Source organism: Argopecten irradians, chromosome 8 (genome assembly GCF_041381155.1).
Source record: "Argopecten irradians isolate NY chromosome 8, Ai_NY, whole genome shotgun sequence".
Classification (NCBI taxonomy): domain Eukaryota; kingdom Metazoa; phylum Mollusca; class Bivalvia; order Pectinida; family Pectinidae; genus Argopecten; species Argopecten irradians.
In genome coordinates this window covers 8,239,946-8,256,611 of record NC_091141.1, presented here as the reverse complement: position 1 = coordinate 8,256,611, position 16,666 = coordinate 8,239,946, and the positions used below count along the sequence as shown (strand labels likewise).

The 16,666-nt window shown below is 36.6% G+C and overlaps 1 protein-coding gene across 1 annotated transcript; it reads right to left on the bottom strand.

The window, feature by feature from the left end:
* Positions 1–3,113: 3,113 nt before the first annotated feature.
* LOC138329263 (uncharacterized) lies at positions 3,114–6,314 on the bottom strand. The gene has a single exon (XM_069276121.1). It carries the CDS (start codon positions 6,175–6,177, stop codon positions 4,903–4,905), a length of 1,275 nt encoding a protein of 424 aa, XP_069132222.1. The 5' UTR covers positions 6,178–6,314; the 3' UTR covers positions 3,114–4,902.
* Positions 6,315–16,666: the final 10,352 nt, after the last annotated feature.

Sequence of the window (16,666 nt, the reverse complement as noted above, 5' to 3'; positions counted from 1 at the left end):
AGATGTAATACTACATGATTTGGGATAATTTGTGAGGATGTGGTCATATTTTGACTTATTTGAAGATTGGCTTGAAAGCAACAAATGGCCACAACTGTAATATTTATTCAGGATTCAGTTTAGAAATGTGGCAATTTTAGATATTGGAGAATTCTGCAGAAATATTGTTAAACTGGATTTTCAGTATGCCAAACTTTATCCAACAACACACAAAAATACCAAATTTAAACAAAATAAAACCACCCCTTAATCACCAAAATATACTAATATCAGAATAACCTAATTTACAGTGTGTGACTAAATAGTTAAGGTTGTATCGGTACAGATTATTATTAGGTCTTGTTTAACATGCACAGTGCTAGTCCAGGCATGAAACTCATTGAAATAAATGTATAGATCCCCATGTTACGCAGTAGTTTACCTACCTATATTTCATGTTCATTTGTATTTAGGCCATACAAAAAAAAACATTTGTGTTTTCGGTAACCCGACCGACCCTATAAAATCAGTGCCTACTCAAAAACTTTTTATCAGTTTTGTTCTCAAGCAAACAAAAAACAACCTAAATTTTGATTTGTTTTACTCAAAATCAGGAGTTTTGGTACAAATTCTTTAAATCTAAGACACCAATGATCTTCTGGGAATCAAATCCATGGTTTGTATAAGGTTGAATAAAGTCTACTTTAATTTTTCACAGTAAGAAATTGGGATGAAGAGAAAAGAATATTTAAAAAAAAAAAAAAATCCTAATTACCGACCCTTCATTTTCAAAGGGTGTTACTGGAAACAAGAATATTTTTTTATTTGGCCTTACTGATATCAATATCACCTGTATCACATATCACACTTTTTATCACGCATTTAAATTGTTCTGTTTGCAATGCTTTGAGATTTGTGATGTTATCATATATTCATTCCATATTATTCTGAGCAAATCATGCTTTATTTTATAGATTTGTAGTCCCAACCTTTATCTTACCAAAGATACTGTATGTATAACTTTATGTACATACACATCTTCTTTGTTCTTGGTGGTGGAATTAACACCCAACATCTCTCACAAGCATGTTGTAATAGAATTCAGATATTAAATCAAACTTAAGAAGACGGTTTTGTCTTCTCAAAAGTTTCTTTGCATTTCATAATTTCAAGAGCAGGAATTAAATATTTATACAATGTTAGTTACAATCTAATCTGCCTAAGCGACCACCCCTGTATAAAGACCTCATAGCTATAAAGACCATCAATCTAATCTGCCTAAGCGACCACCCCTGTATAAAGACCTCATAGCTATAAAGACCATCAATCTAATCTGCCTAAGCGACCACCCCTGTATAGAGACCTCATAGCTATAAAGACCATCAATCTAATCTGCCTAAGCGACCACCCCTGTATAAAGACCTCATAGCTATAAAGACCATCAATCTAATCTGCCTAAGCGACCACCCCTGTATAAAGACCTCATAGCTATAAAGACCATCAATCTAATCTGCCTAAGCGACCACCCCTGTATAAAGACCTCATAGCTATAAAGACCATCAATCTAATCTGCCTAAGCGACCACCCCTGTATAAAGACCTCATAGCTATAAAGACCATCAATCTAATCTGCCTAAGCGACCACCCCTGTATAAAGACCTCATAGCTATAAAGACCATCAATCTAATCTGCCTAAGCGACCACCCCTGTATAAAGACCTCATAGCTATAAAGACCATCAATCTAATCTGCCTAAGCGACCACCCCTGTATAAAGACCTCATAGCTATAAAGACCATCAATCTAATCTGCCTAAGCGACCACCCCTGTATAGAGACCTCATGGCTATAAAGACCATCAATCTAACCTGCCTAAGCGACCACCCCTGTATAAAGACCTCATAGCTATAAAGACCATCAATCTAATCTGCCTAAGCGACCACCCCTGTATAAAGACCTCATAGCTATAAAGACCATCAATCTAATCTGCCTAAGCGACCACCTCTGTATAAAGACCTCATAGCTATAAAGACCATCAATCTAATCTGCCTAAGCGACCACCCCTGTATAAAGACCTCATAGCTATAAAGACCATCAATCTAATCTGCCTAAGCGACCACCCCTGTATAGAGACCTCATAGCTATAAAGACCATCAATCTAATCTGCCTAAGCGACCACCTCTGTATAAAGACCTCATAGCTATAAAGACCATCAATCTAATCTGCCTAAGCGACCACCCCTGTATAGAGACCTCATAGCTATAAAGACCATCAATCTAATCTGCCTAAGCGACCACCTCTGTATAAAGACCTCATAGCTATAAAGACCATCAATCTAATCTGCCTAAGCGACCACCCCTGTATAGAGACCTCATAGCTATAAAGACCATCAATCTAATCTGCCTAAGCGACCACCCCTGTATAAAGACCTCATAGCTATAAAGACCATCAATCTAATCTGCCTAAGCGACCACCCCTGTATAAAGACCTCATAGCTATAAAGACCATCAATCTAATCTGCCTAAGCGACCACCCCTGTATAGAGACCTCATGGCTATAAAGAACATCATTTCTTTGTTCCTTGGGTGGTCCTTGTAGACAGTTTTGACTGTAAATAGAAATGAGTGTGTCACTGACACTGACTATAATTATCAGAAAATATTCATTTTAAGTAGAGAGGTCTATAGTTAATTTTTACTCCAATTTGAAGTTTAAACTTGAAGTTTTAGCTTGGCTTCCTGCTATTCTGATGGAAATTAATACAGCATATGAACTCTTGTTATTTGTTTTTATCAATTATTTGTGGTTTAATTGAAGTGCTCTCCACATAATCACATAAATTATTAATCTTTCAAATTTACTTAAATGCTCCTTTTTAGGCCAAACCTGCAGTTCATCGTTTGCGCTTACATTTAGACAATCACATCGCTCAATTCATTTACTTGGTTTCTAGGCTAGATGTTATAGGAAGTTTCTACTACATGTCAATGTAACTCTGTGTATGTATGTTAGCGGCTATGTGATATCTACCTGTTGTATATATGAAACACGGACATGATGAGTCTGATTACACCTGTGTATTGTCATACGTTTTCATTATCAATAAACTGATATGCGAAAGAATAACTCTTGGCGTCCTTTAGAATTTATTGATTTATTGTAGCGCAAATACAAGGAATACTTTATCCTGACATGCCATATACCCAATACAAGGTCTCAGATCCCACTGGACCATGATTGAATGTCAAGGTCATTAAATAAACAAAGTTGGTCGTATTTCATCCTAGAATGCTACAAGCCCAATACCAGGGCTCCGAGTTTCCTACTTGATGAAAAAAATTGTTTTTGCCAATTCTACAACCTTGCATGAAGGTCAAGGTAATCATTTGGTAACCATTGGCTTTGCCCTAGTATGTTACAGACTCAACACCAGGTTTCTGAACTTCTTACATAATGAAAAGAAGCCATTTTATATTTTGGCCAAGAACTAGGTATGGTTGTGCCCCTTATGGTCCCCAAATATTTAAAACCTTTTGTTTAGTGAATAAATTTACATTATATATTTGGAATATGGAATTGGTATGATAGCTTTATACAATTACAGTTCTCTGAAATATATATCAAGTTTGTTAATTATGGCCTTTTAACATCTTTAAACAAAAAATATTTTTATCCTTAAGATATATTTGGAAGTACCTACATACATGTATCATAATGTGAAAGGACTATAATTATATGATTTTGGCCCTTTTTCGACCCCCAAATCCGTCAAATCAGAACTGTTATTTAGTATCTAAATTGTTGGATATGACATATCTAGTACATCCCTAATCTAATTGTAAAGATAGTTCTCTAATTTTACAGTTTCAGATGCCATGGTAACCACTCAAAATATGCATAAATTAAGAAAATGTGGAAATTTTGACAATTTTGGCCATTTTTTGCTAAGTTTTTGTTTTAGAAACCACAGAGCGCATCCTTGAACACACTTTATATTTCTCCTAAAGATGTATTGGAAGTGTATACATATTCTCAGTAAATATTGAGTTTGTTCAAAAATGCGCTCTACAGTTTCATGGACAAAAGTTGAGCAAAAGATGACCAAATTTGTCCAAATTCTTGGATGTTACCATGGCAACTACAGCTATAAAATTAGAGAACAGTCATTATTTTAATAGCTGAATCAGGCAAAATACAACAAATTAATCACTAAATAACACTTTTGGAAATTTGGATTTGGGGCCTAAAAGGGCCTAAACCAAACATAGTCCTTTGTTCATCATTTCGCTGTATTGTTTCTAAAAAAAACTCGAATGGTAAGCCTAATATTTGATTTGAACACACCTTAATTAAAGTCTGGGCCTCATTTAAAACAATATCAACGCAGGAAGGACAATACAACACAGTTGACAACATACAAAGTATCACGTCAGACAAAAGGCGGTTGCAATAGGTCAACTAAGACTGTCTCGTGTGACATATTAAGAAAACAGCAAACGGCAACCCTAATGACAATTTTATTTTCAGGTTAAAATCTTTTTTTTTTCAGATAGCTTATGTAAATTATTATATTTCAAAAATTATCGCAGAAAACAATCGATATTATGATAGACAACATTAAATTCTGAATAGTGGATCATAATGGACTTTGTTTCTGTAGTGTATAAAAATAGTGAATAACTTCATAGCAAAATAAAAAAAAAAAAAATAAAAAAAAAATCTATAAACAAAAATCGTCAGATAGTAAAAACAGCATATTAACAAAGCCTTCAAGAACAAACTCAATAAAGTTGTTGGTTATCTTGAGAAAGCGTACACTAAAATCACCTTCAGAAATAAAGAACGTCAAAAACTATTTTCATGGGGACAGACGAAACCTTCTTATACATGTCAATTAACTGGTCGGCGTCGACTGAAAGCATATGAGCTAATATTGAAATAGAATTAATCGGAACATCCCAACGCTGATTACAAGCAGGCCTGACAGTTGGAATGAGGATCCGGTACATTTCGGATGTGGCGGAGTCGTTGCTTCCAGGAATGTCGACTCGCAGATGACGTTTTCGCAAGCAGCCATTGAGATAACGTCAACATGAACAGCGTTCACTTGTAAACACGTGAGACTAGAGTTAATAGTCTGTCCGAGTGACGTCACAGATTTAGTAAGGTTCAATGACGGGGCATAAATGGCATTGAGGTCGAAATATGATTTCTGGGACAGCACGATGTTTACGTTGAACTCGGAGTCCGTCTCTGCTTTCTCGCGGAAGCCGTACCAGAGAAGTCCCTCGGTGGCCCATTTCTGTTTCAACGCGACGGCATCTGCTACTTGTCTAGCCAATACATCCGGAGAACGCTCCATCGACGCTTGTTTCTTCACAACGACCTTCGCAAGTGCTAACTTATTGTCGGTAACATGTTCTGTACTATGTTTGAGACACCCGAATACAACTTCCCAAAATCCTTTCATGGCGTCTACAAATGTGTCGGTAAGTTCATTCTTAATCGTCCAGAAAATCTTCATTTGGTCACGGAAGCTTAGAGTACAATATGATAAACCTGCGAAGCATTCTGACTGTGACGCAAACGCCAAGCTTTTTATAGATTTACAAGTGATGTCGAGACTTTCCCACGGACGCAATATCGGCACCAGAGAGAACTGCAGACACTTACTTACGGCACCGACCCAGTTTTGTCCTGTTGTTGATAGCAACGCTTTCTGGTCGTTGAACAAATTGCAGAACTTCTTCGCGAGTGTTACAGCGTGTTCTGCACTCGACCCTGGATATGGATAGCGCTTCTGTAGACAGTCTTTGTACCAGGAACAAGTGTTGCCTTCAGGACTGAAGCACCATTCCAGTAGAGGCACTAGCGAAGCTGATGCGAGGCTTTTACTGGCGTCGTTAGGGTCACAAGAGCACAAACCCCGCACTGATGGACCGTCACATTCATCATAGACCTCATACATACATTGGTAATAGCAGTATTCGGTAATAGGACTGTCCTCGCACGCATGTTTGTTCTTAGATTTTTCCTGGATGTATGAATCAGTAAGACAAGTTGCATATTGGTATCCATTATATTCAGGTAGTTGCACACACTTTGTACCGCCGGCCGGACCGAAGTAAGGATGACATCTCGCAGATACAGTTGTAATAACTCCACACAGAGCTAACAAAAGGAACGTCTTCAGAGAAACCATGATGTCTTGATGAAACTTTTAATGTGCGGTAGAGTCTAGTCTGATATATACTGGGTGTGATCGATGCACTATAAAGTGAGTTTGGTGTATTAGGTATTCTAATATATGATCCGCGTGTGGCAAATACCTGGTCTACATTACTAGTACCCAAGTCAAATGTCACCCTCTGATCTTTTACATGTAAACATGTTTTTTGTCTCAACCTTTCCTAGTGACACGATCAAATAACGGATACCGTGCGTGGTCATATATTATCTTAATAGATTTGCATTTTAAAACAACGAAACTTCAATTTTGTCTAAGCATCCGAATTTTCATTCACCAAGAGTTAACTAAATAATGACCATTTTGAAAGTTATTTCATTGAGTTTTTGAAAATGTAAAAAGAGACATTGTCAAATTAGACTCCTATTTAGGACTGCATTACTATAAAATATGAACGTGTACATTGGAATGGGATAGTTTAGGAAGAAATAAATGACATGCCAGCTTAACTACCTTCAAATTCAGATCGAGGGTTTACCAGAAATCAATATTGATTTAACCTGTTGAATGCCCGGACATGCTGGATGTGACAAATTGATTCTTTGATATTCAATTTATGTCCTTCTTTATTTACCTAATAGGTTTGATACATGTTAATCTACGAGCACGGGAAGCAGACAGCCAAGGGAAATGAGTCATTGATTTAACGGCAAATATCATTCATTTACAATCCATAAGGATTTATATATAGATAACTAATTAGGAAAACAATTTTAAACATAAAAGACACAAGTATGAATTCAAATACGGAAATTCCGAAAAAACTCAAATATTTCATTGGAAAGACAAGTACGTGTATCGCGAGTGAATCTCAAGTGTAACCACACCAGACCTTACGTACAGGTACATTGATGGTGTACACAGAGACAACGATTTTACTAAAGCACGCAAAGAAGTCGATCAATTTATTCAGTACCATGCCAAGACCATATTGACTGTCATACCTTGCAACTATTTAACCCAACCCATCCAGGATCATAGTGACTGACACACACGCACCCTTGTAACTATTTACACCTCATCCCCAATCTCACCCATAGTCCACTGTTGTCCCCACATGCAAACCAAGGTCCGCAATGAATTCTGGTATAGACTGTCTCTAGCATCAACAGCATAGTCACTCCCGTAACTTAACCATTTACTCTTCTGACCTTATTTTAATCTTATGATCTGACATATCTTTTTGATTCAAAACAGTTTCAAAAAGGTAAGCTTAATTACAGCATTCGCATTAATTTATTTTTACATTGTACGTCGATCTTGCAGATACATTTTACAACATACATTCTGAATGAATTCGTCAAAATATCTTGTACGTTTTCCAACAATGGCAGCAATTTTGTGAGGCCGTCCTCGAATTCTTGTTTATAACATGTTAGTATAAAGACCTACTGCCTGATACAGCCACCGACAAACGTTCTGAGTCACATGACATGGCCAGAAACACCGGCGGATTATCTAAATAAAAACTAAGATTATAATGTCCTTTTAGAGCTGGATCCTGGTTCTTCGTCACCTGCTTATAGCACACGTTTAGTCTAGTGTTAAGTTGATTTTGATTGATCAGGGTAATACTGGACATTGAGTATCCACACATTTCTTGTGTACATGTAGAAACTTGATTTTTATGTTTCAATGAAACAGTATCCGTGTCCAGGGACAAGTGCATCCAATGATTTAAAATACGCAAGCGATATATGTGGTTTATATAGCAGCTATAAATCCTCATTCTCACCAGATGGACAATGGACAAGCCTGGATCGCTGCCGTAAGCAGATGCCTTCTGGACAAGGTGTTGCCAGTAATTCGCCCGTTGGGGAGTATTCAAGCCACGTGCAAATCTATAAAGGACTTGATACTAGAGCCACATTAACTTTCCCCGCAGCCCAAATATTTGTTCTTTGAACTCCATCGACCAAATGAATATCTTCTGGACAACAAAGAGTGGATTAACCGATACATTTGTAGACGCCATGAGAGATTTTTGGGATATTTGGATGCCTCAAACAAAGTAGGCCTACAGCATATGAGGACCTTATAATTACCGACAACGAGTTAGCGCGCGTGAAGGTAAAGGTCAGGAAACAATCACCAATGGGGAGCTCACCTGATTTCATTATCGAACAAATTGCGGACGCGAAATCAAAATTGAACACAAAATGGGCAGCAAAGAAACTTTAATACGTGGTATAGCTTTAATGATGATCCAAAGAAGAGCACAGAGTTCTGTATCAACATCGCACTCGCCAAGAATCCGTTTTTCGACCTTAACGATCAATATGGTCCAGTTTCAAATCTCAGATGTACCCCGACATCACTCGGCGGTTCAATCAACGATTTATACACGTATAGTGTACATGCAGACGTTACTTCGATTATGGCGTGCAACAATCACGTGACACGACATTCTTGGAAGTAACGCCTTACAAACAGGTAGGATCCGGGGATCGTTCTCTGAGCCAGCGTTGGCATTAAACGTTTTCAATATTCTTTGATATGGCTTATAATTTCGACCTTCTCTTGGCCACCGTTGGAATTATCCTTTTTAGTATCCTATGATATTGCATATAATTTCGACCTTCTCTTGTTATGTATGACGCTAAATACATGTAGTTATGAGATAAGGGAGATAATTCCTATAGCTTTTTTATCAATACGTCCTATAAAGGTCATATCATTAATCTAGGTTATAGAACTTTCTAGAATATAATCATGTATAAACAAATATGTTTGTAAACATGTTGATTTTAAGTAGAGATCTAGAATGATCTATTTCCAGAAAGTTATGTGTGTTTATTTGTTTACTGCTTTTAGTTAGATATTTCTAGAAGTAGAAGGTTCTCCAATATTCTTGAATTAGGGTTTAGCTATATATACTCCAGCTGTCCAAGGCTAATCAGAACTGTAATGAGACCTGTAATGAGTCATATCAAGAATTGTACAGTGCCATATTAGATTCTATTGGGAGAGCTATTGTGACTTTATCTGTGGATTATTACAACACTTTGTGTGGATTTATTCATATTGCCTGGAACTTTACAAATCATCGGTGGACATTTAATTTCCTTGTGGATTTGTGATTATTGTTAATTTGAAACCTGGAAGGATCAAGGATTATACCAGGACATTCGCATACAGATAAGTAACACTTTAAATCATCGTATTACTCTTGTACCACCACCAATTACTTTAGATATTGTAAACCATCTCTGTATAATATTGTATATATAATTAAATTGTGTTTTGAATTTAGCTGCTGGTTTCTCCTTTCTGTTATTCGTTCATGTAACAGAATTGGGGGCTCGTCCGGGAGCGATATTTAATTTGTGAAATCTAACTTTGAAAAATTAATTTAGAAATTGTCAAAATTTGTGTTTTAAACTTGGAGTTTACATTTGAAACCAACAGCTAGATAAATATGACTACTATGCAGGTAGAACAGTTTGTTAAAGCGCCATCCCTGGAAGTTCTTTTGCAAGTTACCAAGAAGGATTTATTGTTATTGAGTAAACATTTAGGCCTAGCTATCAAAACTAATTTGAGGAAAGCTGAAATTAGGAATGTAATTATAAGATATTTTGTTGACAATGGCAAATTTGACTCTAGTGCATTAGATAGTATAGAGGAAACAGTCACTTCAGAAATCCAAATTAGACAAATGGAACTTGAACATGAAATGAAAATGAAACAAATAAAGAAAGAAATGAGAGAAAGAGAAATAGAAAAGGAGTTAAGAGAAAAAGAAATAGACAAAGAAAGAGAGTTAAGAGAAAAAAGAAATAGACAAAGAAAGAGAGTTAAGAGAAAAAGAAATTGAGAAAGAATTAAAAGAAAAAGAGAGAGATCAGATGTTAGAGCTAGAAAAGCAAAAAATTCAAGCTGAAACAGAATTTAGAATTAAAGAATTAGAACTAGCTTCTCAAGACAGTTCAAGTAATCCAACTTTTAGGGGTTTACAAGGAAACAGAGGTTTTGATGTCAGTAGAAACATTAGGTTAGTTCCTCCTTTTTCAAGAGAAAGAAGTTGACAAGTATTTTCTGCATTTTGAGAAAAATAGCTGACAGTATGAAATGGCCTGAAGATAAGCTTACAATGCTTCTTCAGAGTGTCTTGATTGGTAAAGCTAGAGACATTTATTCTTCTTTATCTGTAGATGAGATTTCAAATTACCAAGTAGTCAAGAAAGCTATTTTGAAAGCTTATGAGTTAGTTCCTGAGGCTTACCGCCAGAAATTTCGAAACTCGAGAAAGAGAGATGAACAAACTCATGTAGAATTTGCCAGAGAAAAGGAACAATTATTTAATAGGTGGTGTGATTCTAAAGAAATTGATGAGGATTTCGGTAAATTGAGGCAATTATTGTTGATAGAGGAGTTTAAACGTTGTGTCCACACAAACATAAAAACTCATTTAGATGAGAGAAAAGTTGAAACACTTAGTGAAGCAGCTACAATGGCTGATGATTACGCTCTCACCCACAAAGGCTCATTTGTTAAAAAACAGTTCTCAAGACAAAAACAGTACCACAGGTACTAGTAAATTTGGTCAGCCTAGGAACCCAACCTTTAGTGGCCCTTCTAATGACAAACCAAAATTAGGTGATAAGACTAAGTCTGATTCTAAAACAGATCATAGGGCAGGTGTGGGGTCTCCTTCTGGTCCTGTTTGTAATTACTGCAAGAAAGTAGGATATGTTATGTCTGAATGTTATTCTCTCCAGCGTAAGGAGCAAAGGCGTAAACAGTTAGTTCCTTCTGTGTTAGCTATGTCAAAGCCTAGTCAGAAACTTAGTGATATTGTGGAAGATTCTAAAGTGTCTGTTGAGATTAAGAGCTCAGAGTCTGATAGTGTCTTGGAGAAGTACTCTCCCTTCATTTCTGAAGGTTTTGTTTCACTTACTAGTGATATTACCAACTTGAAACCTGTGAAGATTTTGCGAGATACTGGGGCTTCTCATTCTTTGATATTAGATGGCGTAGTGCCTTTGTCTGAGGAGACCTCATCTGGTAGTAGTGTTTTGCTTCAAGGTGTAGAGTTAGGTTTTGTTAATGTGCCTCTCCATTGTGTTTATTTAAAGTCAGATTTGGTTACTGGGCCTGTCACCATTGGTGTTAGACCGGAACTTCCCATAGAGGGCGTGTCGCTCATTTTAGGCAATGACTTGGCTGGAGAGAAAGTTAGGGTAGATCCCTTAGTGTCCAGTATCCCTGATAAAACAGATGATGCTGAGACTATTCAACAGGAATTTCCTGGTATTTTCCCTTCTTGTGCTGTAACTCGTTCAATGAGTAAGAAGGTTTCTGATGTTGCAGTAGTTGAGGATCATTATAGTCCAGGGTTAGGTGACACTTTCTTGGCTCATGATATAGAGGATGTCGGGAGCAAGTGTGATCTTTTGAGCAATCCTGTAGACTTTGATAGTGATAGAGTTGTTCCTAACAAGGGTACTTCTTTGTCTGACATGATGAGTAAATCATCTTTGTCTAGAGAGGAGCTTATAATAGAACAGGAGAAAGATTCTGAAATCTCATTATTGTGTAATCGGGCTTTGAGTGAGGAAGAGGCTGAGAAAGTCCCGGTTTGTTACTTCCGTAGGTCAGGTGTGTTGATGCGCAAGTGGCGCCCCCCTGATGTGTCTCCCGAGGAAGACTGGAAGGTTGTCAATCAAATAGTTGTCCCATCGAGGTATAGGCAAGATATTCTAAGTTTGTCTCATGACGTACATATGGCAGGGCATCTAGGTGTGACCAAGACTTATAACAGGATCTTAGATCACTTCTTTTGGCCCAAGTTGAAACGGGATGTGGCTGATTTTTGTAGGTCTTGTCATACTTGTCAGGTGGTAGGGAAACCTAATCAGAAAATCCCTGTTGCACCTTTGCACCCCATTCCAGCATTTGAGGAACCATTTAGTAGAGTCATTATAGACTGTGTAGGTCCTCTACCCAAAACTAAGTCTGGGAATGAGTATCTTTTAACTATTATGTGTGCTTCCACACGCTTTCCTGAAGCCATTCCACTCAGGAATATTAAAGCCCCTAACATAGTCAAGGCTTTGGTTAAATTCTTTACACTGGTTGGTCTTCCAAAAGCTGTCCAATCGGACCAAGGTTCGAATTTCATGTCTGGTATTTTTCAACAAGTCATGTACCAGCTCCAGATCAAGCAGTATAAGTCTAGTGCTTATCATCCAGAGTCTCAGGGTGCTTTAGAACGTTTTCATCAGACATTGAAGAATATGATGAGATCTTATTGTTTTGAAAACAAAAGAGATTGGGACGAAGGTATACACATGTTGTTGTTTGGCGTTAGAGAATCTGTACAAGAATCTCTTGGCTTCAGTCCCTTTGAACTTGTGTTTGGACATACTGTACGTAGTCCTTTGAAAATTTTGAAAGACAAAATTTTGGACGAAGATTCTAAAGTGAATCTCTTAGAGTATGTATCTAACTTTAAGCAAAGGTTGACAAGGGCATGTGAACTGGCAAAAGAAAATTTGGCCGTTACTCAAACCAAAATGAAAACATGGTATGATAAAGATGCCCGTGCAAGAAGTTTTGATCCAGGTGACAAAATTTTGGCTCTATTACCAATACCGGGTCAGCCTTTGCAAGCTAGATATTTTGGACCTTATGCTGTTGAGAAAAAAGGTCGATGATGTTAACTACATTGTACAAACTCCAGGGAGGCGCAAGAAAACTCAATTATGTCATGTTAATATGCTTAAGAAATATGTAGATAGAGAAGAGAGCAAGACCTTTCAACCTATTGCTACTTTGGCCTCTGTACCATCACAAAGTGAAAGTACAGCTGATATTTGTAAATTAGACTTAGATGGTGGTGCACAAGATGTAGGTTTAGACTGTGGTGTTAAGTTACGGAATTCAGATGTGCTCGCGAACTTAGACAAGAAACTGTGTCATCTATCAGAAAAAGAACGCAATGAACTGAAAGATTTGATACATGAGTTTAAACATTTGTTTCCGGATACACCAGGCAAAACAGATGCTATCTATCATGACGTGGATGTAGGCGATGCGCCACCTGTCAAGCAACATCCTTACCGTGTCAATCCTTTGAAAGAAGAACACTTAAAGAAAGAAATTCAATACATGTTGGACAATGATATTATTGAACCAAGCAAAAGTGAATGGAGCTCTCCATGTGTTCTGGTGCCAAAGCCAGACAAGACATACCGGTTCTGTACTGACTTCAGAAAAGTAAACTCTGTCAGTAAAACAGACTCTTATCCAATTCCAAGGATTGACTCTTGCATTGACAAAGTTGGCAAAGCCAAGTATGTTAGCAAGTTTGACCTGTTGAAAGGATATTGGCAGGTGCCATTAACAGAAAGAGCTAAAGAAGTGTCGGCATTTGTAACCTCGCAAGGTTTGTACCAGTACAAAGTTATGCCATTTGGTATGAAGAATGCCCCGGCAACATTTCAACGTCTTCTTAACAGCGTGATATCAGACCTGGAAGGCTGTGATGGATACATTGATGACGTCATCAACTACCACGACACGTGGGAAGACCATCTACGCGGGATTCGAGAATTCTTCGAAAGACTCAATACCATGAAATTGACTGTAAACTTATTGAAATGTGAATTTTGTCATGCAACTGTTGAATTTTTAGGCCATGTTGTAGGACAGGGGCAGGTTAAACCTGTTCAGGCCAAAGTAGAATCAATTATAGATTTTCCAGCTCCTGGAGGCAAGAGAGAGCTGATGAGGTTTCTTGGTATGGCTGGATACTACAGTAAATTTTGTCAAAATTTCTCTGTTATAGCAGCTCCACTTACTGCTTTGTTAAAGAAAATGTCAAATTTGTTTGGTCAGATGAATGTAAGTCTGCATTTGAGAAATTGAAAGCCATACTATCAAACTCACCAGTTCTGACTGCTCCAGATTTTAATAAACAGTTTAAACTGTTTGTTGACGCCAGTGATGTAGGTGTTGGTGCTGTTTTGATGCAAGAAGGTACTGAACAAATTGACCATCCAATTTGTTATTTCTCGAAAAAGTTTGACAAACACCAGAGAAATTATTCCACCATTGAGAAAGAATGTTTAGCGTTGATTTTGGCCTTGAACCAATTTGATGTGTATCTCTGCACTACAGTTGTGCCTGTGTTGGTCTTCACCGACCACAACCCTTTGACATTCATTGGGAAAATGAAAAACAAAAACCAAAGAATTCTCAGGTGGAGTTTGACTTTGCAAGAATACAATCTTGACATCAAACATATCAAAGGGAAAGACAATATTCTAGCTGATGCTTTATCAAGGATTTAAATATTACTTGATATGTCAAGAAAGTTTCCTTTTCAAGAAAACTTTCTTTTCTTTAAGGAGGGGTGTGTTATGTATGACGCTAAATACATGTAGTTATGAGATAAGGGAGATAACTCCTATAGCTTTTTTTATCAATACGTCCTATAAAGGTCATATCATTAATCTAGGTTATAGAACTTTCTAGAATATAATCATGTATAAACAAATATGTTTGTAAACATGTTGATTTTAAGTAGAGATCTAGAATGATCTATTTCCAGAAAGTTATGTGTGTTTATTTGTTTACTGCTTTTAGTTAGATATTTCTAGAAATAGAAGATTCTCCAATATTCTTGAACTAGGGTTTAGCTATATATACTCGAGCTGTCCAAGGCTAATCAGAACTGTAATGAGACCTGTAATGAGACATATCAAGAATTGTACAGTGCCATATTAGATTCTATTGGGAGAGCTATTGTGACTTTATCTGTGGATTATTACAACACTTTGTGTGGATTTATTCATATTGCCTGGAACTTTACAAATCATCGGTGGACATTCAATTTCCTTGTGGATTTGTGATTATTGTTAATTTGAAACCTGGAAGGATCAAGGGTTATACCAGGACATTCGCATACAGATAAGTAACACTTTAAATCATCGTATTACTCTTGTACCACCACCAATTACTCTAGATATTGTAAACCATCTCTGTATAATATTGTATATATAATTAAATTGTGTTTTGAATTTAGCTGCTGGTTTCTCCTTTCTGTTATTCGTTCATGTAACACTCTTGGCCAGCGTTGGAATTATCATTTTTAATATCCTATGATACTGCATATAATTTCTACCTTCTCTTGGCCAGTGTTGGAATTAGCATTTTCAATATTTAATACGACATATATTTCGACCTTCTCTTGGCCAGCGTTGGAATAATCATTTTCAATATCCTTTGATATTGCTATATTGAAATGTCCAATTTAACAATACGTTTTAAGAAACCGTGAAACATAACGTGGTTGTTTTTATGCAATGTGAGAATGTTTTTTCTTTGTGTCGCTGATGTTAGTAGTGGATTCCACTGTTTGTCCTATGTTGTCCAGAGACATTAATATAACGATAAGACAAGGCTTGTTTTGTATGATTTATTGCTGGTAGTTACCCGGGGTAGTAACTGGATTTCTTTGGACTTCTCATCCAGTTTATACATTGGTCCTATATATATATATTGATATGTTAATTACAATGATATGCAAAAATATCATATAAAATCTGTAGGTCATAATGTAGTAAAACCATTAGTGGATACAAAATGTACATGATTCATTTAAACATTTTTACAAACAGATAACAGATTGCTATGAAAATGACATAAGAAAAATATATATCAACTTCATATTCTTATAAATGACATATTTGAAAATGAAACTAGAAATTTTGTTTACATGTATTTCGTTCATAAAATACACCTAGTTTTAATATTTCCAAAATTTAAGCTTACATTTTCGTTGATCTATGATCTATATATGATAAAAATACAAAACAGAAACACTCCGACTTCATCCCAAGTTCTTTTTTCACACGACCTCATCCAAAGTTCTTTTGTCACCCAACCTCATCCCAAGTTCTTAATTCTGTGTGACAATGTCTGACCTTTTGTCATTTGAAATATTACGTTTCTTCTCAAACAGTGTATATACCTGATGAGACAAACAAATACATGTAGATGTTTCTAGGGAGTTTTCATCAGGCGATATTAACAAGGCCACACTGGTCTAGAACAATGACGATAAAGAAACATGGTATAATAATTTAGTAATACGACATTAATATTCATAAAGAACAAGGAACCTGTATCAACAGACCAACAATGATTTTGTATCAGTGAGTGTTACACAACTAGTCAATGTTTCTTATGCGACAACATAATCACCCATCATACATGTAGACTGGCCAGCGGTATTTACTCTCTGCCATAGCAGTTATCGTCCGTTACAAAACCTAATTCGATCAATTTTGAAACCCAAATGAGGATATGTGATTGATATTTATTATGAGAATAAAACCTCCTAAAATTGTAACAGAAATCTATCTCGAAAAATAGCTCAAAGATTAGTGATAGCTTGCCATTTTTCAAATCTGAGCTTTGTGTTTGACATTGTTAT

Bases quoted from the DNA above. Each gene is read 5' to 3' on its own strand.
- LOC138329263 (XM_069276121.1), bottom strand. From the start codon at position 6,177: ATGGTTTCTCTGAAGACGTTCCTTTTGTTAGCTCTGTGTGGAGTTATT.